At 36.3% G+C, this 27,869-nt stretch overlaps 2 protein-coding genes across 3 annotated transcripts in view; both read left to right on the top strand.

Annotated features, from left to right (window-relative positions):
• Positions 1-8,990: 8,990 nt before the first annotated feature.
• LOC116258836 (expansin-A2-like) lies at positions 8,991-10,975 on the top strand. Its single transcript, XM_050079159.1, has 2 exons — positions 8,991-9,135; positions 10,347-10,975. The coding sequence occupies exons 1-2, from the start codon at positions 8,991-8,993 to the stop codon at positions 10,973-10,975; spliced, it is 774 nt and encodes a 257-aa protein (XP_049935116.1).
• A 3,270-nt stretch (positions 10,976-14,245) lies between these two features.
• The window catches only part of LOC116259242 (sister chromatid cohesion protein SCC2), a 34,451-nt gene continuing 20,827 nt past the window's right edge, over positions 14,246-27,869 (top strand). For both annotated transcript variants that reach the window (XM_031636960.2, XM_031636961.2), the window contains exons 1-7: positions 14,246-14,870; positions 17,637-17,740; positions 23,832-23,965; positions 25,201-25,300; positions 25,382-25,638; positions 26,652-26,759; positions 26,854-26,965. In XM_031636960.2, coding sequence (XP_031492820.1) covers positions 14,623-14,870; positions 17,637-17,740; positions 23,832-23,965; positions 25,201-25,300; positions 25,382-25,638; positions 26,652-26,759; positions 26,854-26,965 — 1,063 coding nt within the window. In that variant the 5' untranslated portion in view covers positions 14,246-14,622. The remainder of the gene's footprint in view (positions 14,871-17,636; positions 17,741-23,831; positions 23,966-25,200; positions 25,301-25,381; positions 25,639-26,651; positions 26,760-26,853; positions 26,966-27,869) is intronic.

Genomic DNA, 27,869 nt, shown 5'->3' on the forward strand with positions numbered 1-27,869 from the left:
CGTTTCATATTGGAGAAAACCAGGTGAACAAACATCCCTGAAGGACATGCATGTGCCAATGAAATTTGATGTTGCATGTATAGCTTGCGAAAGACAGTGAACAATAATCTCTTCAAAAGGACACACATGTACCAATGAAATTAGAAGTTGCATGTTATATGATGAAATTAGTCCCCTTGTTATTGCAGAAGACATATATATATATATATATATATATCATTTAAGTTATTCTCATGACACTTTTTCATCTTCTAGAAATCATTTATCCTACATAAATTAGTTATTGCTAGAAATTAGTTATTCTCAGTACACATTTTCGTCTTAGAGAGAGAGAGAGAGAGAGAGAGAGGGAAAAAAAAGAGGTGTAGAAGGTGAAATATGATGTCACGAAGAAGCCCAAATAGGTAACGAGAAGTCACATCGATAGACACACTTTTGGCATGAAAATGAGGGAAGATGTAAAACAAATGAAATAAGATAAACACTAAGCGACAATGTGGAACTCGATCTCAAAAAACTTTACATTTCCATTCAGAGTGAGCGGCAATCTGACAGGTCTTCTATCAAAGAATGGTTGTGGCGGTTCGCATCCCCAAAATTTGTTGTTTTTTGAGTGCTCCAGAAAAATGAGTTTTGCTTTGAAAATGAGAGACAAATGGACTCGCCTGTTGGTACAAAGATCGACCGTTCCTGGTTAAGGCTGGGCGTCGGGCCGACCCACCGCCGAGCTGGCCCGGGCTTGGGCCGGGAAAAACCGGGCCCGGGCCCAATAGGCAGGCCCGGGTCAGCCCGGCCCGTTTAGATTAAAAAAATATTTTTTAATTTTTTATTTTAATAATATATATTTATTATTAATAAATATATTTTATATTTAGAAAATTATTTTATAATTAAAAAATTATTTTTAAATTTTAAATGGGCCGGGCCGGGGCCGAGACCCGGGCTAATGGGCCGAGCTCACCGGCCCATCGGGCCGAGACCTGGGCTATCGGGCCGGATCGGGTCGGCCCGATGCCCACTGTTATTCTTGGTATTTTTACCGGGGGTAATCAATCCAACGGTTATATTTATTATTGATTCAATTCATTTTGGCTTAAACATCTCTTCATTATATATGTTCATTATATATGTGGTGTAGTGTTTGAGAAAAATATTAAAAGTTTAATGTTTCAAACTTTTAAAAGAATGATTCAAGAATTACTTGAGAATGTAAAACATTTTGGAGAAAACTAAAATTGAGAAATCTTTATAAATATTATTTGGAAAGCTTGGGAATCATTTTGAAGTCACTTTAGTGTTCTCTTAAGACTTTAAGTAGGTTTGAGATTTTGCTCTAATTTGGTTACTACTTATTTAAAGTCTCATCTCATCTTGCTTAAGTTCTTTAGATAAGTAATTGTCATCATAAGTGATATTAAGTGAGGCATATGATTATAAGAAAATAATTTTTTCCTACCACAACATTCATCTACAAACATTTCTACCATAGCATTCATCTAAAAACATTCATACCATAACATACATCTAAGATTTTTGTTTTCATAATTATCATACATAAGATGAAAAGATTTTTGAAAATAGATTGGAGTTGCAGATCATCAAACATGAATCCAATATTTGGTCATTACTTGAGTTTTGGTCTTGATAATGTCGGTAAAAGAGAACGATCTTGAAAAAAAATATGTTCAAAAGAATGGGAAAGGTAGAGGCTTGTTCAAAAGAGAAAAATAGAGAAAGAGAAAAAGAAAAAGAAAGATTTTGAATATCACTAAATGAGATATTTTTAAAAAGGAAGAAATACATATTTTTGTATGTATTTTATATGTACATACATACTTGTATATGTGTAAACGTATGTATGTAAAAACTTTGAAAAATGAAGTATTAACTTAAATAGAGAAAAAAAAAAGAAGTTCTTAGAAGAAAGAGAGAAAGAAAGAAATGCACAATACGTGTATATATTGTCACACATACACGTATATGAAAGTTTATAAAAGAAGGTATTGATTGGAAGAGAAAGAGATATTTTAGAGGGAAAAAAATAGAGGAATATATATATATATATATATAATTTATAGGAAAAGACATTTAACTTGAATAGAGAAATAAAAGATTTTAGAGGGAGAAAAGAAAACACATGTATATATGCATTTATGTATATGTGAAAAGATGTAAAATAGAATATGTAAATCTAAAAAGAGAAGAATGAAGAAAATCATTATGTGCACATATATATACATAACATGTATATACGTATGTGTCTTCATGAGAGAGACTTAAAACATCCGACTTCAAGTTTGATGTAGGTCAGAATGAATATTGAACTCATTGCAAGAACTTAAGGTAAGTCTCCAAAACCACATTAGAAAATGTTCTTTTGAAAATATTTTGAAAAACATGGTTTCAAACATTTTTATCTATGAACATAAAACATAGTTATCTCACTTGTTATAAGGAAATATGTTTTTTCCACCGTTAATATGTTTTTTCCACCGTTGGATATGTAAGAAAATCAAACCACATGATAAGGCGTTCATTAGGTTTCTTAATTGAATGATTAGAAGGAAACTAACGCAAAATGACATGAAAATGCATATTAATATGTACATATTTGTGAGGGTACAAATCTCAACCTCAAAAATTAACATAAAAATAAAGAGTCTCAAACCACACTTTCATTCCCGTTGTGCATTCACATATATGAATAGAAAAATTAAGCAACTATGCATGAACAATATCTTCAAAATAAAGTAATATTCAAGTAATAGAAGGAACTTGTTCAATCATAAAATGCAATATCATCTCATCTTCTCATGCTCGCGATGCACTCAAGCATAGCTTCTTGACTCTAAAAGAAAAAGTTGAAAGTTATCTCATATGGTCATGGGGACATTAAGAAGAGAGGAAACAAGGAAACCACAACAAGACTATATTCAAGAAAAAAGAGAGCATGATTCAATCATAAAATGAAATATCATCTCATCTTTTCATGCTCCCTGTGCACTCAAGAATAGCTTCTTGACTTTAAAATAGAGATTTGAGAGTTATCTTATATGGCAATGAGGAGATGAAGAAGAAAGGAAAGAGAGAAAACAATGAAATGAATGAAATAAGATGTTGATTACATACCTCTAATGAAAATGATTTTAGAAAAAAAAAGAAAAAACCTTGCTTGGAATGATCTTAGATCCCCTTGAGTAGAACAACTAAGGGTAGAATAATGAAGAGGATGCCTCTAAGGAATCTCTTCGTGCTCCTCTAAGGAATCTCTTCGTGCTCCCTTAAAGAGTTGAAACTTGCTCCAAAGTTGGAAAAGAAAAAGAATGAGAAGGAAAGAGGAAGAGAGAAATTTGATAGAAAGCTAGGGAAAAACTCTAAGTCTTCAAATGAAAATGCACTAGAATTTCTCCAATGACTAGCTCATGCCAAAAGGAATGATTGTGGGGGTATTTAAAGAAAGTTTTTGAACCAAAACTCAAAATTAATTTGTTTTTCTCTTTCACAATATTTTCATGCGAATTTAAAATAATTTTAAATTATTACAAATTTTTTTAAAAAAAATAGGTTTTGATTAAGTTGGATTGACCATTATCCTTGCAAACACCCCTTTGGGGTGTGGGCAAGACTATTGCCCACCCAAAGGAACCAAAACCGCCCCTTGGGGGCGGTTTTTGCAAGAGAAGGGGGGCATGCATTGTTGCAGGACCCGACTGGTTGCACACTAGGCGCAACTGTGCTCGGCGCTTATAGCACCAGACTTTTTTGATTTGAACTCGATTTTTTATTTTGAGTTTGAAATGATTGATTTGGTTTTAATTTTGAGTTTCAGATCTAATTTGGTTATGAGAGTTGGGTTTTTTAATTGAATCTTGCGTCTAATTTGGGTTTTGTGCTTGTGTAAAATAATGTAGTCTTTTGAAAAAATTTGAGGTGATTACAGTGGTTATATATATATATATATATATATATATATATATATATATATATATATATATATATATATATATATATATATAGAGAGAGAGAGAGAGAGAGAGGAAAAAAGAGGTATAAAAGGTGAAATATGATCTCACCAAGAAGCCAAGCAGGTAACAAGAAGTCACATTGATAGACACACTTTTTGGATGAAAATGAGGGAAGATGTAAAACAAATGAAATAAAATAAACACTAAGAGGTCGTTTGATAATTGTTTCATTAGACAGAACGGATATGACATCTTGTCCACCACACCACTGCCCTATCTTTCTTGTCAATAGTGTCTTCTATCCACTGTTTGATAGTTTTAAGAACAGAAAACTATGTCCTTTCTGTCTAGCATTTGAATTGTATCAATTTGTTTTAGTGTTTGTTTTTTATTTTGTTTTTTCTTTTTGTTCCACCCATTGTTTGTGCCTTTAATACCTCAATTTTTTTGAACCAATGCTAGTGAGCATGCATGCACATGTTTGTGTATATATATATATATATATATATATAAAGAGAGAGAGAGAGAAAGAGAGATTAAAAAAATAACACAAATTCTATATTGATAACTTGTTGATCACACGACTAAAAGAATTAACTTATTACAGTCATTCATCAAACATACAACAAAATTCATGATCCATCAACTAATTAGCTTCAAAACCCCGAACTAGACAATGCAAAAGGAAGGAAAACAACTGGTGTTGGTTATAATGTTACCTGAAAAACTAATCATAATTTGCTCCAAATTTAACAAATACAGACGAAATCAAGAGCTTTAGGAGCTTCACATTCCCAACACCCCTCTCTTGCCACTGATTTCCCTCTTTACTGAACCGATAAAGCTTCGCCTTCCTGAAAAAGACAACCAGATCAGCATAAAACCCTTACGCTTGAAGAGACCTCAAGCCCAAACAAACGACCAGAAGCCTCCCTTCACTTACATATTGAGAAGAACTTCTTCGTCCTCCTCAAGCTTGACAATCGGCTGCACGACTGCTGCGGTGTCCTTGTCGTCTCTCATGGCCTCTAACGTCACCTGCTCCAGCCCATTCCTCTCCGGATCCTCGGTGTCATGGATAACCGGTCAATCGTGTGAGGCAAAGAGTTGAGGGCAAGAGTGACGGAGTGAGTTCCTCGGGAGAGATGAGAAAGAGGAAGCGGCAAAGATTATTCCTAGCTCAAAACAGCGAGAGGGGGAGAGAGCGCAGCGGGAGAAGTTGAGGGAGGGAGAGAGGACAGTAAGAAGAGTCGAGTCAAGGGAGATAGAGCCGTGTACTGTCCTCCCCGTTCCTTGCTCACCCTCGAACACACGGGCGAAATTTATGCCCTTTGTCCCAATGTCCGCCTTGTCTTACGGCCAGCGTTTAATGGTATTTTGAAAAAAAAGGAACTGGCCGTTTTGTTCCTACTCGTCTATCAAACGACCTCTAAGAATAAAAGGTTAGGTAGAGGTTTCGGCTTTTTATTGGGCCATGAAAAACCTTATTGGGCCATGAAAAACCCTACACACCTACGAGTGATCCAACACCCACCTCCCAATTGAAGCATTTGTGCGTCTAATAGCCACTTGATTAATTCTGAAAATCTGATTCTATTTCAAAGCATTCAATTTCTTTTGATGACTTATTTTGCAAATGAAAATTTGAACTTAATAGATAACTAATTTGGGAAGACTTCCAGTTCTTTCTTGCCCAGCTTTTAACCCCGATTTAGAATTTTTAATGGTCATTTTTATGCCTCTATGAAAAAAGCATGTGTATTTAGTAGCTTGCTTTAAACTAAAAAATTTGTGTCTTTTTTATGGGAAATACTTAAAAACTGTATTAACCTTTAAGAGAAGGAATGAAGCCGCTATTTAGTATCTTAAAAAATAATTATTTTATTTTTTTTCATACAGAAAACCATTAAATGACTGATATAATCCGATTTACCACAACCAATTCAAGCTGATTCTCTACAATTTATTTTGTAATCATTGGCAATGGTAACCTAATTATTGCACAATAAGGTCGCATGTTATACATTTAAACCAAAGTATTATGTTTAATGTGTATATGGTTTGACTCATATAATTATATGTCAATGCGTCTGATGTTACGTACCCAACATTTAATATGATTACGGATAAAGTAAGAAATAAGGTCCAATATTTAGTTACTGCATCTGATGGACATCCAAATATGATTACATGTAAAGTTCAAATTCTGTTCTGTATTTTATATATCCAAATCTGAATCAAACTTTGATTCCCTAATAAACAAAATTTTCTTATTTTCTTCATGAATCATTTCCAAAAAGGACAGCATCGAACCCTTAAATATATAGTAGCGAGTTTAATTGTTTTCCTCAGAATCCTGATCAGTATGACCAAAAAACTATCTAAACATGGATTATTTCTTGATCGGCTTGCTTAAAAATAAAAAACTTGTTCCAGGTAGAAAATGTCAAGATAAATTTAAAATGATATATACATGTTCATTAAGTTGTCTTTGATTATCGTGGATCTGAGTGATAATCAATTTGATATAACTGTGGATTTCGGCTATCACAGATTTGAAATTCCGCTGCATCTGAGATCCGTGGAGAATCAAACACACCCTTAAAATTGAATTATCCATCCAATTTATTCCATGTTCACATATTCAGAGTTGAACTTGGATTTGAATTTGGATATGAATGAATAAAAGACTTACACCATATCTGGATCTGATTCTTAAATTCATAGTGAGATTCTTATCTGAATCGAACTTTTATTTCACACCAAATCAGAATTCAACTTTTAAACACACAACCAATTTGAGAACTACATTATGAACAAGCAGATGGGCGTTAAGCCTTGTTTTTGTTTGGCTTAGTTTTTGGTTCTGATGTATCCTTTGATTCTTTTTTCAATTCAATAAGTGGCGATCCCAATGTATATAGATATATATATATATATATATATATATAGTTATATATATATATATATAGTTATATATATATATAGTTATAGTTATAGTTATAGTTATAGTTATAGTTATTTATTTAAAATTGAATCTGAAGTTGAATTTAATTCCAAATATATATTTACTTTAAACTAAACTCAAATTCAAATTCTATCCGATATCATCTTTTAAATCAGAATGTGATAGGATCTCTTAATTGTTTGTTCTTTTTTTTCCATCTCCAACCTTTTTGAAATATTTCAGTCAGATGTCTGATCTGGAATCCAATAACATCCCTAACTTCCATACATATCAATTTTTTGCCTACTGAAAAAAGGTTCAGCCACAAATTGAAAAAGAACCAAATACCAGTCTGTCCGTACACCGCCCTACTTGGAACTTGGAAGTTAGAAGGCACTTGATATAGGCAGTTGTTCATATGAAACGTTCATAGAATACTAGCCCTAGGTAGGATACATATGCTCTTGACGACAATAATGAATTTATAGAAAACTAACGGTTTCCATTATAATCTCGCCGTCAACTAACTTCAAAGCAATTTTGCTAGTTCCACTATTGGAAAAATATCGTTTCACAAGAAAAAAAAAATGCTATGTTACAAGGGTATAGTTAGGGGTGAACACTGGCTTATTAGTCAAGCCCGAGTTTACTCAGCTAGAGCTCGGCTCGACCTAGAGAGTAACTCGACTGAAGCAGCCCGAGCTCGACTCGGTAGTTACGTGTTGAGCTTGAGCTCGACTCCATTAAAGCTGGACAAACTCATTTGATTATATGGACGATTGTTTTGCCATAAATCCAACTCGACTCAATTAAGGCTTGACAAATTTGAAGGAGCTTTTGTAAAAGCTTACATAATTGATGAACCTCAACATACCTGTTTTTTAATTTTAATTAAAAAACGTGTGGAATATTTAAAAAATCACTACACATCATTTTTGAGCCAAGCCGAGCTTTAACAGTTCGAGTTAAGTGAACTCGAACTCGTTTCGATTATTTGAACAAGTTGACTCATGAACTCGAGCTTGACTCGTTAAGCAAATGACTCGGCTCGAACTCGTTTACGAGCCAAGTTTTGAGTTCGAGTAGCTCGACTTGTCGTTCACCCATAAGTGTAGTGAAGTTGGTCGAGCTGGTGGACACTTCTAGTTATTAGTTTGATATTTACGAGTGTTACTCCTATGAACTATAAAAAATGGCAGATGTTGACTCTAAAGTAAAAGGAAATAACTTCATTTCAGATTCCGAAGCAGCTCAAACCCTAAGGAAACGGGTCTTTGGCCTTTTTGAGATATTAACGCAAATTGGTTTTAAGTAAACCGGAATCAACATTTTCAGATTTTGCTAAATGAAATTTCTGAGAATCTGATTTAATTATTTAAGGAAAGAAGTCTACGGGTTAAATATCTTAAGAGGGCAATTTGGGTTGGTCTAGAAAAAAGACGGGAGTGTTGTTTACCAAAAAAGAGGACCGTATTTGTCCATATGCATAATAATGTGGGGCCCTACTTGAATAAATATCAAGCTAAATTGCAAACGCTTGAACCAGGAGGTTGCCAGATTAAAACTAAAAGCATCCAACAAAATCACAAATATAATTTACAGAATAAAATCACATCCGGAACGATACACAAGTATTTATGTGGTCAACACTAAGAATCATTTGCATCTTTATTATAGCAGATACCCAAAATCCGCCGTTCCATTTGTGGCCTAAAGATTATCCGGATAATCAACGATCTTGTTATAATTGCAATGCATCCGGACGGCCTCAACTATGGCAAGTCTTCATTCTGGGATCATTTCCAGAGAAACCAGAATAGGCAACTCAAATAAACCGAGTCCCATTCGTAACCAGAAATGGCGGATGAATCACCATTTCTCTACGGTGGCAGATAAGAAACCTGATAATTAATTCCTTGCAAGTTTTTTTTGGCAAATTGCTCTCTGCTATTTGGAATGACAGTAACTGCTGCAGCTTGACTGTGGTTAAGTGCAATCGTGACGAAGGAACTGTTATAAATATCAGAGGCAGGCAGTGGAGGTGGAGAGAAGAGCTGCGTCAGCGCGTGCAGAGGAAGATGGCCGATCGGTCTCTTGCTTGGTTGGTGTTGGCCATGGCCGCCGTGGGCTCTTGCATGAGCATGGCGGTGGATCAGGCGCCGGGTCCATGGCGGCATGCCCATGCGACGTTCTACGGCGACATCAAAGGAGGAGAAACCACAGGTACTGATGCTTCGAAACATACACACTCTTTCTCTCTCTCTCTCTCTTTCTATGAAGATATATCATATCACGTCCTTCGTATCACGTCCTTTTTTCTCTATTATATCAGTAGCGGAGTTATGTATGGGCTGATGTGGGCAGTTGCCTACCTCAGGAAAGGAAGGAGTTGGATCTGCTCCAGCCCACGGCAAACTCACTTTAATATGCCCCATAAACACCGAACCCACTAACATAAGGGCCCCTTTGATAAAATTTTCTGGCTCCGCTACAGATTATGTGCGCGAATCTCATATCCAAATGAGACGTGTCGGATCTCAAAATTTCGCATTTCATTCATTGTATGGATTTGCAATTTATAGTTTTTAGACTTTCTATTTGTTATATTTTCGGTCTCAAAACCGTGGATTTCATTCGTTTTATGGATTTGCAATTTATGGTTTTTAAATTTACCATTTGTTATATTTTGGATCTCAAAACCGTGGATTTCAATCTCATTCTTTCATTCTTTTTAATTTACGTGTAGGATTTTGGGTCCTCTCCCACCCCCGCAGAGCACAAAGAAATGAGGGCCATGAGAATGGAATTTACGAGTACCCACGCTAACCTTTCAAGGCTGATGCATATACGGAAAATGAATATTTTATATTGATTTTTGTTATTCAATCTTATAAAGTTTTTGCTAAAAATGTTAGCGGCTTCCCTCGAAGATGTCTCTCTGATGTAAAATACATTATAGAAGGACGATTGTTGGGATTCATGTTCAAGTTTCGTATAAGGGTATTTTGGTCATTTTGACTCTCAACACTGCACTCCCGTGTTCGGACCCAAACATATGACCAGCTTCTGGTCTGCACGGCCAATCATATGAGTTTTGAGAGGCCGTTGATCTGGCCCTTGATGTGCCGAGCACGCCCACATGGCCCTTGTAACTGGTGTGGGCAATTGCCCACATCAACTCACAAAAATTACTTTATTTATATATAAAAATTTCATTACTTTTTATTTTATCTTTTTTTTTTAAGTGTCCCTTGAAATTTGAAGTTTAAACTTAAAGTATTCCTTAATTTTAACTAAAAATTTATGGCTCCACCGATATCAATGTTGGGGGGCTCAGCCATAGAAAGCAAATCGGGGCTACGAATTTAATCCGCTGACATGTTCCGGTACAATCTGTTCTGGGACTAAGTTGAGGGACAATATTTGTGCTGCAGCTGGTGCGTGCGCCTACGAGGACGTGTTTGCGAAGGGCTACGGGCTGCACACGACGGCCTTGAGCACGGCGCTGTTCCAGGACGGGGCGACGTGCGGAGCGTGCTACGAGCTCATGTGCTACAACTCCACCTGGTGCCTCCCCGGCGCCGGCACCATCAAGGTGACGGCCACCAACTTCTGCCCCCCCAACTGGTCCATCCCCAGCGACGCCGGCGGCTGGTGCAACCCGCCCCGCCGGCACTTCGACCTCAGCATGCCCATGTTCCTCCGGATCGCCCAGTACCGGGGCGGCATCGTCCCCGTCGCCTACCGCCGCATCCCTTGCATCCGGCACGGCGGCATCAAGTTCGAGATGGGCGGCAACAACGACTGGACCAGCGTCCTCGTCTACAACGTGGCCGGCAACGGCGAGGTCTCCGCCGTTGGCGTGAGGACCACCGGCAGCCAGGAGTTCACGCCGCTGAAGAGGAACTGGGGGCAGCTGTGGAACTGGCCGGACTACAGCGGCCACGTCGGGCAGGGGATGTCCATCCGGGTCACCACCAGCGACGGTATGGTCGTCTACTCCCACAACGTCGTCCCCGCCAATTGGCAGCTCGGCCAGACCTTTGAGGGCAACCAATTCTAAGCTTCCTCCCTTCTCTTCTTACGTGGGGAATGCCCTATGCTTCCTTTTGCTCTTCATTTTCAGCTCTCTTTGGTACTCATTCTGTGGTTTTTGTAAGAAAAAAACCCCTCTTTTGTTTCTTTCAATCTTTGAATCCCTAAATCTAAATCAACAGGCATAGTATAGTTGGTCCGACCCTAACATGACCGATTTTAATAAAAAAAAATTGAAATCTATAAATTTAGTATACAAATTAACATATATCTATCATGTAAAATATATAAAATGTAACAAAAATTTTATATATATATATATATATACATATATATGTGTGTATATGTGTGTGCTGTGCCCAACAAATTGTCGAGCCTACGCTAAAATAATGTGAAACATTATATTGGAGTAAAAACTAGGCTTATATAACAGCATTTAACGTTAGAAGTGGTCCAATAAAAACTAAGTTGCTCGTTTCAACTGTCATAGATCGACAAGGTTTAAGTTGCCAGTATAAATTTTTGCAGGGCATTTTGATAAGGTCCCTAGTGCCGATCTTAGAGTGGAGAGAAGATACTACGAAGCTGCACCAAATGTCAAGATCCAAAATAAAACAGAAGACAGTTGGAGGAAAAAGTATGACTGTTTGATACTTTAGTCGCTTACAAAGCAAGCTCTAGATTCCAACCTAAACGTGATCTGCCTTTTAAAGCTTGGCTGTCTACAAATAGCGGCATATTAAAGCAGATGACACTGGAATCGAGCTAGCTGTCCTTTAGGAGGTTGTTTGAGGGCATCAAAGGTCATGGTGCCTTAAAAATTGAAATAAATTCATTAAATACTTTCACAAATATTTTGTGAATTTAACTCAATTTTTAGGGCACATACATGGTTTACCAAACAACTTTTATGAGGTTGTTTGGAAGTAGAGATATTTTGTGAGTGTCTCATGAATTTATCCAAAAGATTGAAGTTGGTTTATCCGATGTTAGAACTATCGTTTTATGAACCTACTACAATATTTGGGGCAGATTCGCGAGATACTTACAAAGCGTTGTTGCTGCCAACACTTCGCTCAATTGACTCAAGCTATCGCGAATAACAATACCAAACTAGTAACTTCAGATAAAATAAAGCAAAAATGTTAGGATATTATGTTACACAGGACATGGCCAAGCGGATATATAGTGTTTTGATAAGTATGGCAACTATGTTGCTGAATTTGCTAACTGGAAGAGGGCAGCATGTCCGATTAGATGTTTCACATCCAAATTAAAAATGCATCACATGAGAAAAAAGGCATGCACCTTATTAATCTAGGAATAGCAAGAGGAATTTTAGGTGTCTCAGCTGGGCCCGCCGGGCCGCTGCCAGGTACCCGGTACCTGGCCCGACTTGAGCCTGGGCCCGGGCCCTTGAAAAAAGGACTGTCGGGCCGGCCCGAATGGGCCCAATAGGCCTGATTTGGCCCCGGTAATTAGTTTTTTAACATTTTTATTAATATATATATATATATATATGTTTATAATATTTTATTACAATTAATTATATATATTTTATTTTATATTAAAAATATTTTTTAAATTTAATCGGGCCGGGCTCGAACTCGAGTTTTTCGAGTCGCGCCAAGCCCGGGCCCTGCTTTTGAATGTCAGGCTGACCCGATGCCCAGTCTTACTCAAATGAGGTGAGACAATGAACATGATAGGGGAACAATGGACATGATAGGGGATGGTTTGCGGCCAATTTTGGTTTCGATTCTTAAGGCATTAACTCTTTTGTGTTATAAAAGGAGTGTCAAAAGGATACAACAGCACACTCATAAATAATGCTTGTATCTAGACATCGTGTTATCTTGAGCATAAAAACGAACTAAAATCATCGATAAAATTCATCTTAGCATATATAGATGTGAGATATGGTGAAGAGTGAAATATAAGGCATATTACAAAATGGTAACTATCTTATTGGTTGGCTTCAAAGATCAAGCCAATAGGGGGCTTTGAAGAGGACGTAGAGGATGAGATATAATGTGGCTGTATATAACGAAGAGAAGAAAATGACTGTCATTGTGCATTGCCTTCATTTTTTGCGCAAAACTTCACCATGTATATTAACAATAACTTTTGACATATTTTGATAAGGACCTGGGGCATGCATAATTCAACCTTGGCCAATGTCATTGCATTTAAGGTGTGTAAGTTATAATTGCCTTGCAATTTATGTAGATGAGATGCCTAAAGTAGGGGTCCATGGGGGCCGTTTGATAATAGTAAGAATTCTATGCATGTAAGCAAAAAATATGTTTGATTCATTCGACACTTTAAAAAGTGTTCTCACACTTTTGGGGCGAATGCATGCAAGTGCAACAATAACAATATGTTATTGTTTTATGTGCCTGCTAAAAAAATTAAGCTAAATTTATGAAGCTCTTTAAAAATCAATGAATTGATCACAACTTTTGAGGTACATACATGGATTAGTAATATTCTTATTGTTCTCAAACATGGGAGATGTTTGGTAACATGGACACTACATGCCTTTTTAGATCTGATTCACATAACAATGAAACTAATGCTATATAATCTAGTTCAATATTTAAGGCAGATTCACGAAACACTTGAGAATGTCCATACAACTGGGCGATCCCTTATTATGAGAAAGAAAAGAACGTAGTATGAAAATTTCATGAAAATTTGTTCTTTAAGGCCCTATTTGAATGAATGTGAAGAAAAATGCACGGTAAAATTACCATCGTCGTACAGTAGGAAGTTTTTTTGGTGGCAAAGCAAAAAGTCGGATCTAGATAAGTCCGACTTTTTTCCGTGTGAATTTTTTCCTATTTCAAAGAAAAATGCAGGGTAAAATTTGTCCCACGTAAATTGTACAAACTTGAAAAAAAATCCATCATGCAGAGTGTTTTTCTTGTGCATTAAAGGCGCATAAAAGTTTGAGGAGTGTAAACGGATCACATAAGATGTACCGGATTCCACTAATTCGTATATTGCTGCGTTTTCCTGTAAGAAAAGATTGTAAGCAATCGGAGTTGGATTTCTTATCTAATACAATAAACAGGATTCGGGTCCGAATCAGATGTCGGATAATATCCGAACTACTGCTACTGCTAGCCACCCGAGTAAAAAAAGTAATTTTTTTTTTTTTAAAGCCAAAACACGAAAAATAGAGGGGGTCGGATTTTTTTGGGAAATTTTGCCCGCCAAAATTTTCTTCCATTTTCTCTCTTTCCTCATTTCGCCCTCCCGCTTTTGACATATGACACCCAAGCGAAGAGGGGACTCCCTCTTCCTCCAGTCCACTTCGCGGAGAAAAACCCAATTTCCATGTCTCTCTCCATTGGTTCTTTCTTCGCGCCCTAATTTCTTCTCTGCGTCCATTCGGTTCCTCAATTTTTCTTCCTTTCTGTGATTCCGCGTCTCCTTTGCCCTAGATCTTCTCCCGCGACGCCATTCGAACCTAGAAATTCCGCTTCAATCGCCTGGAACGAACTCCGTCGTCCCAATTTCGCGCATTCGCGGCGGGATTCTCCTCTTTTGAAGAAGAAAGATTAGCGCGCTTTTGGTCTGATTGCCTGCTTCTTCGGCCCCAGGGGCTCCGGTTTTCTTCTTAACATTCCGCCCATGTGCGCCTTCAGATGGTTCTCCGAAGCTTGATCCATGGAGGCTCCTGTCGGAGGGGATACAAAAGGCTTCCGCCATGACCAGGCGTACCGGCTGTCAAACACTACTTACTCGGAGATTGCCCCGTGCTTGCCGTTGCCTGTATTGCCGGTTTTCTGCGGGGCGGATGATCCGGAGCTTCGTCTCTTTAATGAGGCGGCGCCCCGGAATCTCAACCGGCCCGAGATTCTAGCTCATGCGGCGAAGGTTGCGGCTCTGCTTAAAACGACTGACGCCAGCTACTTGTAAGTGCTCGTGAACATGTAGTGCTCAAATCTCAGAGTGGTCAGTTGCCGCTGGACTGAACATTTCACTGGATATAGTGTCTTTAGAGTGATTATTACTATTACTGATACTCTGGATTTGAGTATCATGAACATATGATGCATTAAAGTACAGAGACTTATATTACACACTTGGCAACGCCACTTTGCTACTGCTACAGCTGGCGCTGCTAAGTGGTGTATAGACCACTGTTACTGCTAGAAAATCGGATGTAGGTTGATACCGCTACTAATATGTAGGCTACTATCACTACTGCTAGCTCAATCACTGATGCTGCTGCCTTTCGGCTGTACAGTCATTTCTTGTGAGATATATTGTATAAGCGCAAGCGATTAAGGAATACTTTTATTGCAGTTCTAGAATGTTTTGTGCTAGAATAAGAATTGAAAGCTTCTTAAGGCAGTGTCTTGGATGCATCCTTGCTAATGCCTTTTCAGAAAGGGAGAACTTCAAACACAGGAGGAGTGTGGAAAATTTGGAAATACAAGTTACACTTTAGTTAAGTGTAAATTTATATGCTTTTAATAATTAAAGGGCATTAAGAAATTCTTGCACGTGGAAATATGTTAAGCGTTCTTCATTTAAAAAATTGTAATAAGAAAATGATTATGGAAATAAAATAAGAAACCTTTCGAGAATTTATTGTTACAAATTTATGCTGGCAAACGAGTAATTTCTGCTGTAGAAACATGAGGCAACATTTTCATGCTTCTGCATGATAGATTGTTTGTGAACCTTGGTGCAAATCCATGTACAGCAGATTCCCTTTAGCATGTCCTAAGTTGATTATCACTGAAATCCTTAAGTATCAAGTTGAATAGCCTAGAAATTCTGAAGCTTCATGTTAATGAAGTAAACATTTTTTCATCTAGTGATCACTATGCCAACCAATTTGATAAATTTTTTGACACACCATACCTGCAGTTCTTCTGTTTGGAAACCTAAGAAGTTATAAACATTTAACTATAAAATGAACAAGAGAATTGTCAAATGGTTGTTTTTTTAACGTATTTCCTGCAAAAATATAAGAACTAAGAGGTATGTTGTCCAAATTAGAAGTCGGACACAGTGTATTCCAGATTTAAAAGAACTATTAGGGGCTATTCGTTCTGACTTGGTCCAAGTTGGTTGACTGTAAATAAAAAATATATTTATGTAAAAAATAAATGCTGAAAGATGATATATCTATACAAAGAATGCACATATATATTTTTGTGAGAAATTAGTTAGTTGACTAATGATTAGGCTGATTAATTGACTAGTTTGAACAACTAATTGCTAGTTTGAAACATAGGTTGGTTGATGATCGACTCAACTGACTAGTCAGCAGATTAGTTTTTTATCCTGACCACTAAGACTATGAGCAATCATAAGAGTTGTAAAGAAATTACTGAAATACAAATCATATCTTGTAAATATACATTTTTTTGTGAAGAATCTTGCAAATAACTAGTATTTTCTATTATTGGAAAAATATGTAGCTATTCTTTTGTGAAACTTTAAAAATATTTTGGATGTTTTGATGATATTATTAATTGTCTCAAAATCCATACAATATTAGGACATTTTCATCATTTTAGAAATCTGTGATGAAGCTTAGAGGAAACTACTATTGCGATTGCTGGTGCATGCTCATGACCTTATGTAGCTGCAACTAGAGCATTTTGATATATAATCTGCCCCATGTGTTTTTGACAAGATGCAAGATTTTGTTTGTTTGCTTTTATGTTTGTATCTATACTAAAGTGGAACAAGCAGCTCCTAAACAAGTTAGAACGTAACCATCTTAATGACTTTAAAAGAACTCTTTGCTTATGTGTTCTTGCTTAACCACAATAATGCCTGTATGTATTTCTTCAATATTTACTAAAAAACGTACTGAAGATTAAGTAAATTAATGTAAAATCTTGTCTGTGACCGGTATTGAGATCAACAAGTCATAATTCTAACATCACATATAAACATGAATTATTTGTAATAATTATGAGGTGTCTTCCAAGGAAGCTATAGGCAACAAATGTAAAAGCTCCAATGGATCAAATATCTAACTATTTATTTTTCCAAAATTATTTCAAGCATTTATTATGAGACAAATATCTGTCCAGTTATTCCTCACTTTCTCTCTCTCACAGTTTTATATATGTGCACACATGTGGACTACATCTGAATCATAGGCATACCTGTTGCTATGAGCAGTCTTTGGGCAATGAAATGCCTTGGAGGCTGTAAAATTTTGTTTCAGTGGGAAAAAGTTCGTGATTTGCTTAGATTTTATAGATCCTCATGCATAACTTCTTGTGGTTTGATTGCAAACAAAGAATTCTGTGAAGTAAGGTTGGCCGCTAGGCTTCCTTTCCTTATATGCATGTTCTTAGTGCATTAAATACGTTGGGGTAGTTTCTGTATCATGCTTTTGGAGCATAAATGGTAGAGTTTTAGGGGTTCTTTAGTCGTACCAAATTCAGATTGAATCCCTATTGGATTTCATTTCTCTCTTTAATCTGGGCTAGAAGTTTAATTTATTCTGCTTCTGAAATGTTGAATATTTTAACAAAAATCCTTATAAGATCTTAATCTTTATGCATGCACATCAATAATCTGATTTGGCATTGGGTTGATCAACACAGCTTTATGGTTCATCATATCTAAACTAATTGATGTTTTTCTTTTATGGTCTTAACTGTGGTGCAAATTTATAACATTGGCAATGATGTTTGGCTATGCAGGTCCATCAAAAGGAATTTTGGTGCTTGTGCTTCTGCAGAGCCTGGTTCTCTTCTGTACGAAGTTCTTCACTATGATGCTGATGGATTTAAATGCTCAACTCCAGGTAACTGTAGCTTATGTTTTCAGCATTTGCTAGGTTGCTCTAAATATTATTTGCATTTTCTGTCTTGACTTTTGTCATAGCCAGCTCATCTGAAGACAGTTTTTGTTAGTAAATAGTCATCATTATTATAATTGTAACCTCATCTGCAGATGGGTCTGAAGACTCTGAACATTCTCCCCGAACATCTTGTTTGTTAGCCTGTTAGATGATAGTCTTTTCCATGAGCTTTCAAGTGACTGTAACCTTTTCCCATGAGCTTTCATGTGACTGAGCTTTCTTATTTGTATCCTACTATTTATATAATTTGATCCCTGTTGTGTAATCAAGCCACACGGGCATGCCAAAAATGGCGTCATACCTGCTTCGACATGGGTGCAGGTGCTGGTGTGGATTCGCACCGACACAGCTTCCGAGTCGGGTGCTGCTGACCGCACCCATTCTTTCTTTCTCTTATTTTTTTTCTTTTTTTTTTTCTTTTGCCATGTTTTCTCTCTTCCTTTTCCCCTCTTCGTTCTCTGTCTTTCTCTCTTACCCCTTTATTCCCTCTTATTTCTCTCTCCCTTTTCCTTTTCCCCTCTTTTTCTCTCTTTCTTTTGAGGGAGAGTTGTTCTGAAAGGGACAAGAAACCTGACGTTCCTTTTAAAGGAGATCAAGTTTTATTGGTCCATATTGTACATTTTTTTTTAATGAAGGTTACAGGCCTCGTAGAACGGACCCTTGTTAATAGACAACTGACTATTGGCTGTCCTCCTTTAAGGAAGACAACCAGAAATCTCATCCTTTCATTATTTTATTGAATAAAATGAGATTAAAGTAACCTTCATAAAACGATAGAAACCTTTACATCTCTCTCTCTCTCTCTCTCTCTCACACGCACACACACACACACAATGTTGTAAAAGGCATAGCGTAACCCGTATCGGTTGGGCCGACCTATACGCTGTATCATAACGTATTGCAAACATAGCGTACCGTATAGTAAAATTAATTTTTTAATTAAAAATATTAAAAAATCAGAAAAATCAGAAAAAAATCCGAAAAAATAAGCAAAAAAATAAAAAAATGTATTCAATATAAAAAAAATCATCATACATAAGGAACATTCATGTATATCAACAACACATTCAAAAATAAGAAATCAAAGATTCAAAATAACATAATAAGCATTCATCACAATTTTAAACTTGAAAATTTTATAAAATCTTAGGACCTAAAGTCTTAGGATTTGGAGTCTTAGCCTTTTAGGACTTAGATTACATCACAATTCATAAGTTCAAAACATATATCATCTTTCATGATTCAATAATAATCCTCGTCATCTGCATCATCGTTTTCATTTTCTTCATTAATTGCTTCTATCCCTGATTCCCTTTTGTTGGAATGTCACCAACATTCCATTGCTCTCCAGCCTCTCCTTCTTCAAAAAGCTCTGCTGCTTCTTCAATGTTCAGAAAATCAAGATCATCCTCATCAAGGATCGCAAATGGTTCTTCTTCAAAAGAATCTAATACATCAAAATTGTTAAGGCTGATGGGATCAAATTGAGTGTGATGCTTCTTCGTAGATGCTGCTTTTATTTGCCTGAAGTGCAACAAGAGAAAAAAATAACAAATTGTTAAAAATTAAAATATACATTAGAATTAACAATTTTGCATAACAAATGTATTTAATTTCTTTTGTCTCAACTTTATATTATAACGAACGAAAACAAGGTCATTCAATCTTTTATGTTTCAGCCTATTTCTCTTCTTACCATTGTCATAAAAAACGAGTACGGGTATTAAGAAAAAGACGAGTATAATACGACAAAGTTGTATATCTCGGGAATAAAATGGAAAAATCTCGGCAATATTTTAACAAATTTAAAACATTTAATAAATCCTAAAAATTATAAAAATAAAAAATCATAAAAAATGTGATAAAACGCAAAAAACTGGGTATAATACGCGTTTTTTTTATTTTCTGACGTTTTTTTAAAAGACGGGAATAAAACGGGTATTATACGATTGACTGTGTTTTGCCGTATTATACGCGTCTTTTTCCAATAAGACGCATTTTTTGTGGTAGTGAATTTCTTACTCTGGATGTGCTGAAATACACTCCAATTTTTTTCACATCCAATTGCACTGCATGTTTGGCTAAAGATTCTAATTGCAAGCTTCTTTAATTTTGGGTAATCAAGCCCAAACCTGCTCCACCACAAATCTAATCAATGTTGTAAAACGCATATCGTAAGCCGTATCGATTGGGCTTTAAGATACGCCGTATCGTAACGTATCATAACTGTATTGTAATTTTTTAAAAAAAATTATTAATAAATCATAAAAAAATAAAAAATCGAAAAATTCATAAAAAAATCAGAAAAAATTAAAAATAATTAATTCTTCATAGAAACATGGTTGAGATAATGATAGACTTATTATTGCTATAAACTTACGCGTTCAATAATTTGTCATTCATAGACATCAAATTCATAACGATATCATTCAACAAAGCATAAGCCATAAAGTGATAAAACATTCAAGTGTTCAACAACCATAGATTCATAACTCTTAAGTCGTTCGATACATATAAAATGAAAGCACTCTTGAGTCTTGACTTGACTCTCAATCATGATTCATCCTTCAGAATCTTCATCATCTTCATCGTCAAGAGTTAGAAGATCCTCACCAACATATTCAGCACCAGCAATGCCAGTAGCAGACTCTCCTTCATCAACAAAGCCTTCTGTTGCTTCAGCTTCAAGGTTGAAGCATTCAAGATCTTCATCATCAAATATTATAGCTGGTTCTTCCTCAATCCACGCACAAATTGACCCTTTAATCTTCGATTTCATGGCGAAAATCGATGTTCTCACGGTGAAAATTGATGATCTCCCCCCTTGGATGCACAATCCCCACGTTACAAATGAAGAACCCTCAGACGTTTTAAAGAAAAAGTGGAAAAGGAGGCGTCGGGTGCCTCTTTTTAAAAATTAGCACGTATCGTGCGATGCGGGGCGTATCGCCCCGTATCGCCCCGTATCGTACAATACGGGCCCTGTATCGCACGATACGTGCGATACAGGGCCGATACACCCCCCATTTACGATACGAGGGGTGTATCGTATCGTAAAACATAATCGATACGATACGTATCGTACGATTTGTAAACATTGAATCTAATAACAAATGGAAAGTAAATACGAAATAGTAAATATATGAGAAGGTAGAAACAACAAATAAAATAACAACAAAAAAGTAGATAAGATAAAGTCCCTTTTTCTAATACCTGGATGCAAGGATGTCTTGCATTGAATTGCTGTGTCTCTCCCCATGTTACCATAACAAGTATCATATTTGTTCATCGACATATGAACAACTTCTTGTTCTCTATAATCACTTACCAATATCTCAATATAGTCCAACATGCCATACTCGACCTCTTTGTCCTTCTTAAAAGTGGGAAGATATCTAATAGCAGGATTTAGGTACTAGGCTGCTACATGAAGGGGGCGATGAAGTTGTCCAAACCTCCTTTCATATATGATCTTCCATATAGGCATGTACAACTTTTTTCCCTTCAGATTGTCTGTAATGGCCTTCTTTGCTTTGTCCATAGCCTTATATAAATATCCAATAGAAGGTCTATCTTCACTGTCAACCATTCTGAGGGCTTTCACTAGAAGTACACAAACTTTCAATAAGTTCACACGTGATTCCCAAAATTCAGCGTTGAATATATTATCCACAACTGTCGTGACCTTTCTTTTATAGGCATGTGGATATGCAGCCCAATCATCACTTGAAAACATTTGCCTGAGAGGATTTCTTTGCTTGACTATACCCTGCACAGTCAAAACATTTGTGGCAAACCTTGTTTGTGCAGGTCGAATCAATTCAGCCCCATTTGTGAATTTTCTCATCAAGTTCAAGACATAAGCATGATTATAAATAAACTTCATGATTTCTTGGCATCTTTGAACTGTCCACTTCATATCATCTCTTTCACTGAATCGCCAAGATCCTCAAGCATTAGATTTAAACAGTGAGCAACACATGAGCTCCAATAAAATGTCCTATATCGTGCTGCCAACATTTCACCTGCAAGTTTTAATTTGTTGCATTATCAGCGATAAATTGCATGTCATTCTTAGGCCTAATTTCTTGTATAATTTGATAAAAAATCTCACACAAAACATCCACAATCTTTTAGGAGTATCAGACAAATTAATAGATTTTAAGAACATTGTGCCTATGGGGCAATATACAAGGAAGTTTACCAATGTTTTGTTCTTCATGTCCGTCCACCTATCTGCCATTACACTCCATCTTGTGTCTTTCCAGCTCAATTTTAGTTCATCACAATATGCCTTGACATCTCTAACTGCATTATTAAAAATTTTGCCTCACAATTTATACCCTCGGCCTACAAAAGCGATCACATATGCTATAGGCTGAAAATGAATAGAGTTTGCTGCATTAAAGGGAATGGATGTGTCATAGAACCACCTCTCTATGGTATCATTTGCTGCGGCAATAATATCCTTTGAATACATGGCTATATGAATCTCAGGCTGAGCACCTGCATGGCTGCAACCTCATAGTAGGCACACTGCCACCACCAGTTCCAATAGTATGACCATGACTCCTGCCACGTTGTCGTGAAATTGTACTTGCACCCCTTCTCTTTTTGGTTGCAACTAAAGAACCACCTCTATGCATGATGCCTTTCCCTTTATCTGTTCCCAAACTGACACCAACATCTTCTTCTTCGAGTTCAACACCTTCACCTTCACTTCCTTCCTCTTCATGTGGGTCCCCATATCCTATATTTGCCTCATGCATTTCCTTTTCAATCCTCTTTGCTTTCACAACATTAATAAAACTCCAAACACTGGTGATTGACATAGGGTGGCAATGGGTTCTCTTGGGAGCCAGTGCATTGAGCCACATCGTTGTGTGTACGAGCTATATGGTGTTTAAAGCGATGGATCCCTCTTGATATGATTTGCTTACAAAAATTACACGTAACTTTTAATCTATCTTTAGGATTCACCCTTGTACACCACTGCCATGCTGGGTCCGACATTATATCTTCACAAAACAAGTAAAAACCTACGATTAACTGTAGGAAATAAGAGAAATGAACGATTCAACAGTGAAAATGAGTAATTTTTTACATTCTTGGTGTTATAAACCAACAAACCCTCTTTCTCCAAGCTTCCCACCGTTCCCACTACGAGAAAGCTTCTTCACCGGCTAGTAGGCTCTCTCAAATCGTTGAATCCTTTGATTTTTGATGAAAATTGGCAAAATCTCTCCCTCCCACGTCTCTTGGAGTCTTTAGAAATAAAGAGAGAGGAAGAGATAGAGGAGTTTAGGAATTTTAAAACATAACGCAAAAATGGGCCGTCAAGGACTCGTGCCCCTTTTTCTGTTTTCCCCCGTATCGTATGATACAAGTGATACGCTTACGATACACTAGCGTATCGTGTATCGTAAGCATACTGTACAGGTTTTTTTGAACCTATACGGTACGCGTATTGCACGATATGATAACATTGCACGCACACACACACACACACACACACATATATATATATATATATATTCCCTCGTTGCACTCGCACCACATAGTGATTAGTGTGTTGAACTGGTCATTTTCCTAGTTTGGTTCTTGATAGAACCAGAGTGGTAGATTAAAGAAGGGAATCGATCTAATCTATTATGTCTTATGGAATCCGCTTTCCTGTCGTATCTAACTTTTCTTCCATTGCTGTCACCTTCTTTGCTGTCAATATACATTATTGGGCTTCTAATTATTTGAAAGAATGCTGGCTTTAGTTTTTTTTTTTTCCCGATAATCCTTAGGTTTGTGATGTTCATTACTTCATTATCTTTTGGTGTTTCCCCTTTGATGATTTACTGGCTTTCATTCATTGAATCTGTTGCTGTAATGCATAGTGTTGTCTTGTTAGTTATATTTTGGTGTGCCCTCATATGTCTGTAATTGTGAATAAGGTAGTTCATCATTATTTTGTTTTGCTATTTCTTTTTTCTCTATTGCTGTTATTTTTGCTGATCAGTTGTTGTTTTGTCAAGTTTCTCAGGTAGTAATAGGGATCCGAATCTTCACAAGTTGTCTGAAAAGAAACACGTGGAACATATCGTGGAGGATGTTGTCAAGGGACAAAACATGTCAGCACGTTCCCTGACTGACCATTCTGACAGGAAATATACTAATGTAAGCTTGCCTATGATGGTTTGGGCTCTGAAATTTTATGCATGTTATTATTTTTTTGGATGAATTTTGAGGCATCTTAGTGGACAACATCATGACTAGTCACCTGACTGGTCTGAAAAGTTGGCTGAGTCAGTTGTCAACCGGTATATATATATATATATATATATATATATATATATATATATATATATATATATATATATATATATATATATATATATATATATATATAGGCAGTTATCTCGAGATTAGTCTTTTTAAGGTGTTGGACTCTTGATGACCTTTCTCCAGTTATTTTGTCAACTTAGATTTTGACAGGCTATTGCCTTAGTAAAGGATTGCATTACTGTGAAATCTACAAGCTGCTATAGTAGGGTTGACTGGCTGCTTGGTCCTGTTTAAAATTGGCATCTTGTACCATGTCTTTGTCTGCACTCTATACTGGTTGCACATAGTATGAACTTTTGGTGCGTTGATAGCTGGGTTTTGAATATACATTCATCAATGCTTTATTCTGTTCCTCCCTGTTGTCGTTTTACCCATTGTCACAAATATCACCAATTAAAATAAAACTCGAAGAAAGGGAAATGATTGAAATAAAACTATTGCATCTTTATCACTTTTTTTAATAAAAAATTAACATTTTTAATATTTTTTAAATATTAATAACTATTTTGGTTTTGATCGTTCAAATCTTTTTGTAAAAAGATTTAGAAATCTTTCTATTATTTTTTTATACTTTTGATTTTTTTAACTCCTGAAATTTTCCTGAGAAAACAAACTTCCTGCTTAATACCTAGGAGAACTTTGCTGATAAAACCTGTGAAGAGTATCTGTGACAATGATTCTACCAACTTTCCATTTTTCTCCTGTGCTTTTATGTGCATTGGGAGGTCAAGTTTGTTTGCTTCGGTGGCTGTTTCAGAAATAGTTCAAGAGTTGTGAATAGAAATAATGAGTTTTATTGGGCTTTTTTCAGAACTATAAAACCACCAGTGCAGGTGAGAGCTTCAATCTTCTGTTAATATACGTCTCTCCTTTTGGTTCCATTGTTCCGCATTTAGGTGCATGATTGTAGCTTTTCGTTCTTGAAGATGCTGCTTAAATACCTTGCACTTGCTTTATTTTTTCTTTTTTGTTAATCTTAGGCAGCATATTATAGTTTCAAGTTCTTGATTTTTCTCATTAGTCATTTCCGGTTTTTGCTTCTGAAATTTTGTACTTTGAAATTGTAGGATAATCTTGTTTCTGATTCTTCCAAGAAATTCAAAATCAGAAAAGGAGGAAATGAAGATATGCCATCTTTTACTGAGCCAAATCTTGCGGATGTTCATGGTTAGTTTATTGAGTTGTATGAATTTTCACTTTTTCTAATAGTAGCAAATACTTGGTTAATGTCTCGAGCTCCTTGTTCAGATTCATTTGTTCGTGGCTTCTGTCAAATGGTGGATGAAATTTGTTGTAGAGCAGAAAATACATTTGGTGATCAGGACGACACAGAAAGCACACCTCTTCCTTTATCTGACATGAAGTTTCTCGTAAATGAAATAATGGCCATGCGTGCAAAAAAAATTCTACATTTGGTTCCTGTTGACACTCTTGTGAGGCTTTTAAGTGTACTGGATCGTCAAATCCTTCATGGACATGGTTTATCAATTGAAGAGTCTGAAAATGTATGCATCTCATCCTGTTTCTTTTGTTCCTGGATATTTATTTTGAAGATACCTTTTTTTTTACTTCCAACCTTGATTGAGGCACATAATATGACTTGAACGTGCGCCATCAACTGTGAAAATCCATGATTTTAAGTACTGCAAATTTGATTCGATGCTTATGTGAGCGTAAAAGATGAATGTTGTATGCTGAAGCTGGATCATGACTGACTGGTGCTGTGCTAGTCTTCAGATTGGGCTTTTTCTGTTTAAAGGGTTGGCTAGTGACTCCATGAGGAGGAGCAACTTTTTTGTTACTAAATATACTTGTATCTCAGAAAGTGAATGATTGAGTGATTGTATCTTGTTCGTCTTCTTTGTGTAATTCTTTCTATACTAGAAAAATAACCTTGAAAGAAGCTAGGATAAATCTAGGGTTGAAGTCTCAAGAATGTAATATGCTCATGCTAAGGAAAAGGGTGGCAGGTGACTAGGAGTTAAGAAGTGTTTTTTTATTATTCTAGACCATCAATCCTTGCAAATTTGCTAGAATCAGCAGGAAGGCTGTTCTTTCCAAAGATACGATTTTCGTTTTCTGTCGTCAGAAAACATAAGAGAGCATTTTATTTTGGATTTTCAGAATATTTTCATCTGATTCACTCATGTACATAGAATCTGGGAAGCTGCAGATCTTGTATCCTGGAAAGCTTCTCTGAGTCTACTTTTAATGCCTAGTTTTTCTGGTCAAGGGTGGGTCATACTTTGGGGAGTGTGTAACTGATCTGCTTGAGGAGTCTGTGGTTGGTTGCCTTAGGCATGGTTTAGTTTTTTTAGTGGTTTTGTCACTTTTCATTAATTTGTATTATTGCCGCTCATTTCAACATGTATCTTTCTTTGCGCTTTGTGGGGAACTTTTACAGACCCAAAGACATTTTGCTGTCCGGCAATTAACTTCTTGCCTTTCTTTTTGTCATTTATATTTGCAGTGATATGGCTAATGTGTTGCCTTATATGTATGTTTAATTTCTTGGCAGTTTGAATCTGGCACAATATTGTTGGTTCTTGGTGCTCTAGAGGCCACTCATGCATCACTGGCAATTATGACCTATAAAGATATGCCAAAACAGCTTTATAAAGAAGAAGTACGGATCTTGTTCCTAAGTTGCCTATGTTTCTGTATGTCAAAGTTATTGTTGTTGTGAAATGCTTGGCTGACAATTTTTAGTTTTCTTTAAGTTAATTGATAGAATTATAGACTTCTCAAGACATCAGATAATGGACTGTATGTTGGCCTGTGATCCTGCTTATCGAGCTCTACACAAACCAAGGGATGATGATGCTTTGGATGGTAAGTTTTTCATGTGGCTGCCAACCTTCCAAATACCGTATACTAGGTTTTATTTTGAGCTGTTGGCAGCTTGTTTCATTATTAGTACAAATGGCTTTCTGTTGGATATGATGGTAAATCTACATTTCCACTAGCTCCTTGCATATGCTGTATATTGACAACTAGCCTACTCGTTTGTCTTTTTTTTATGCATAATAATGCTGATCTGACTTACTGGTCGTTTTACACCATGCACTTGATTTTTGATAGAATAAATGCATGAAGAGGTTTCTTGTGGGTGTTTTTGCTTGTTAAATGTGTTTCCATTTCCTAATGGCAGGACTCTGTGCACGTCATATATACGAGTGATTTTTTGCTTATACATGCTCAAGAATATGAAATTCTTCAGCTTTAGACTATCCCATAGACATTTCTCTCCTGACCTGGTATTTTATATTAATTGTCATTTATAAATAGTATATTGTTGGTATTCTCGTGTGTATACATTCTTACTTTTCTGAGAAATCCTGGTGTATTACATGGTTGTTATTTGCTGTGATGGAATGATATTTGATGTGTTTTGGTCCCCAATGTGTGGTTGACTGATGAGCATGGATCATTCATTTGGCTTCTGCTATATACATCCTTGTGGGTGATGCACTTTGTGCCAATTAAACGTCTTCACGGTTCCTTGATGTCTTTTAGCCAATTTTGGTTTGGTATGGCCCATGAAATAGGCTTCACATATGGCAATTTGCATGCAAAGAGTTGCCAGATATTTTAAATTTTTAATGACTAACCTGTTTATGTTCAACCTGGATACTTTTGTACTTTTTCATTCTTTCATTATGAGATCTACGTTTTTATGGAATTTTTTGCACTTGATTATCCATTCTTGGTTATTTCCTTTCTTCACAAACTCATT

Source organism: Nymphaea colorata, chromosome 8 (assembly GCF_008831285.2).
Source record: "Nymphaea colorata isolate Beijing-Zhang1983 chromosome 8, ASM883128v2, whole genome shotgun sequence".
NCBI lineage: Eukaryota > Viridiplantae > Streptophyta > Magnoliopsida > Nymphaeales > Nymphaeaceae > Nymphaea > Nymphaea colorata.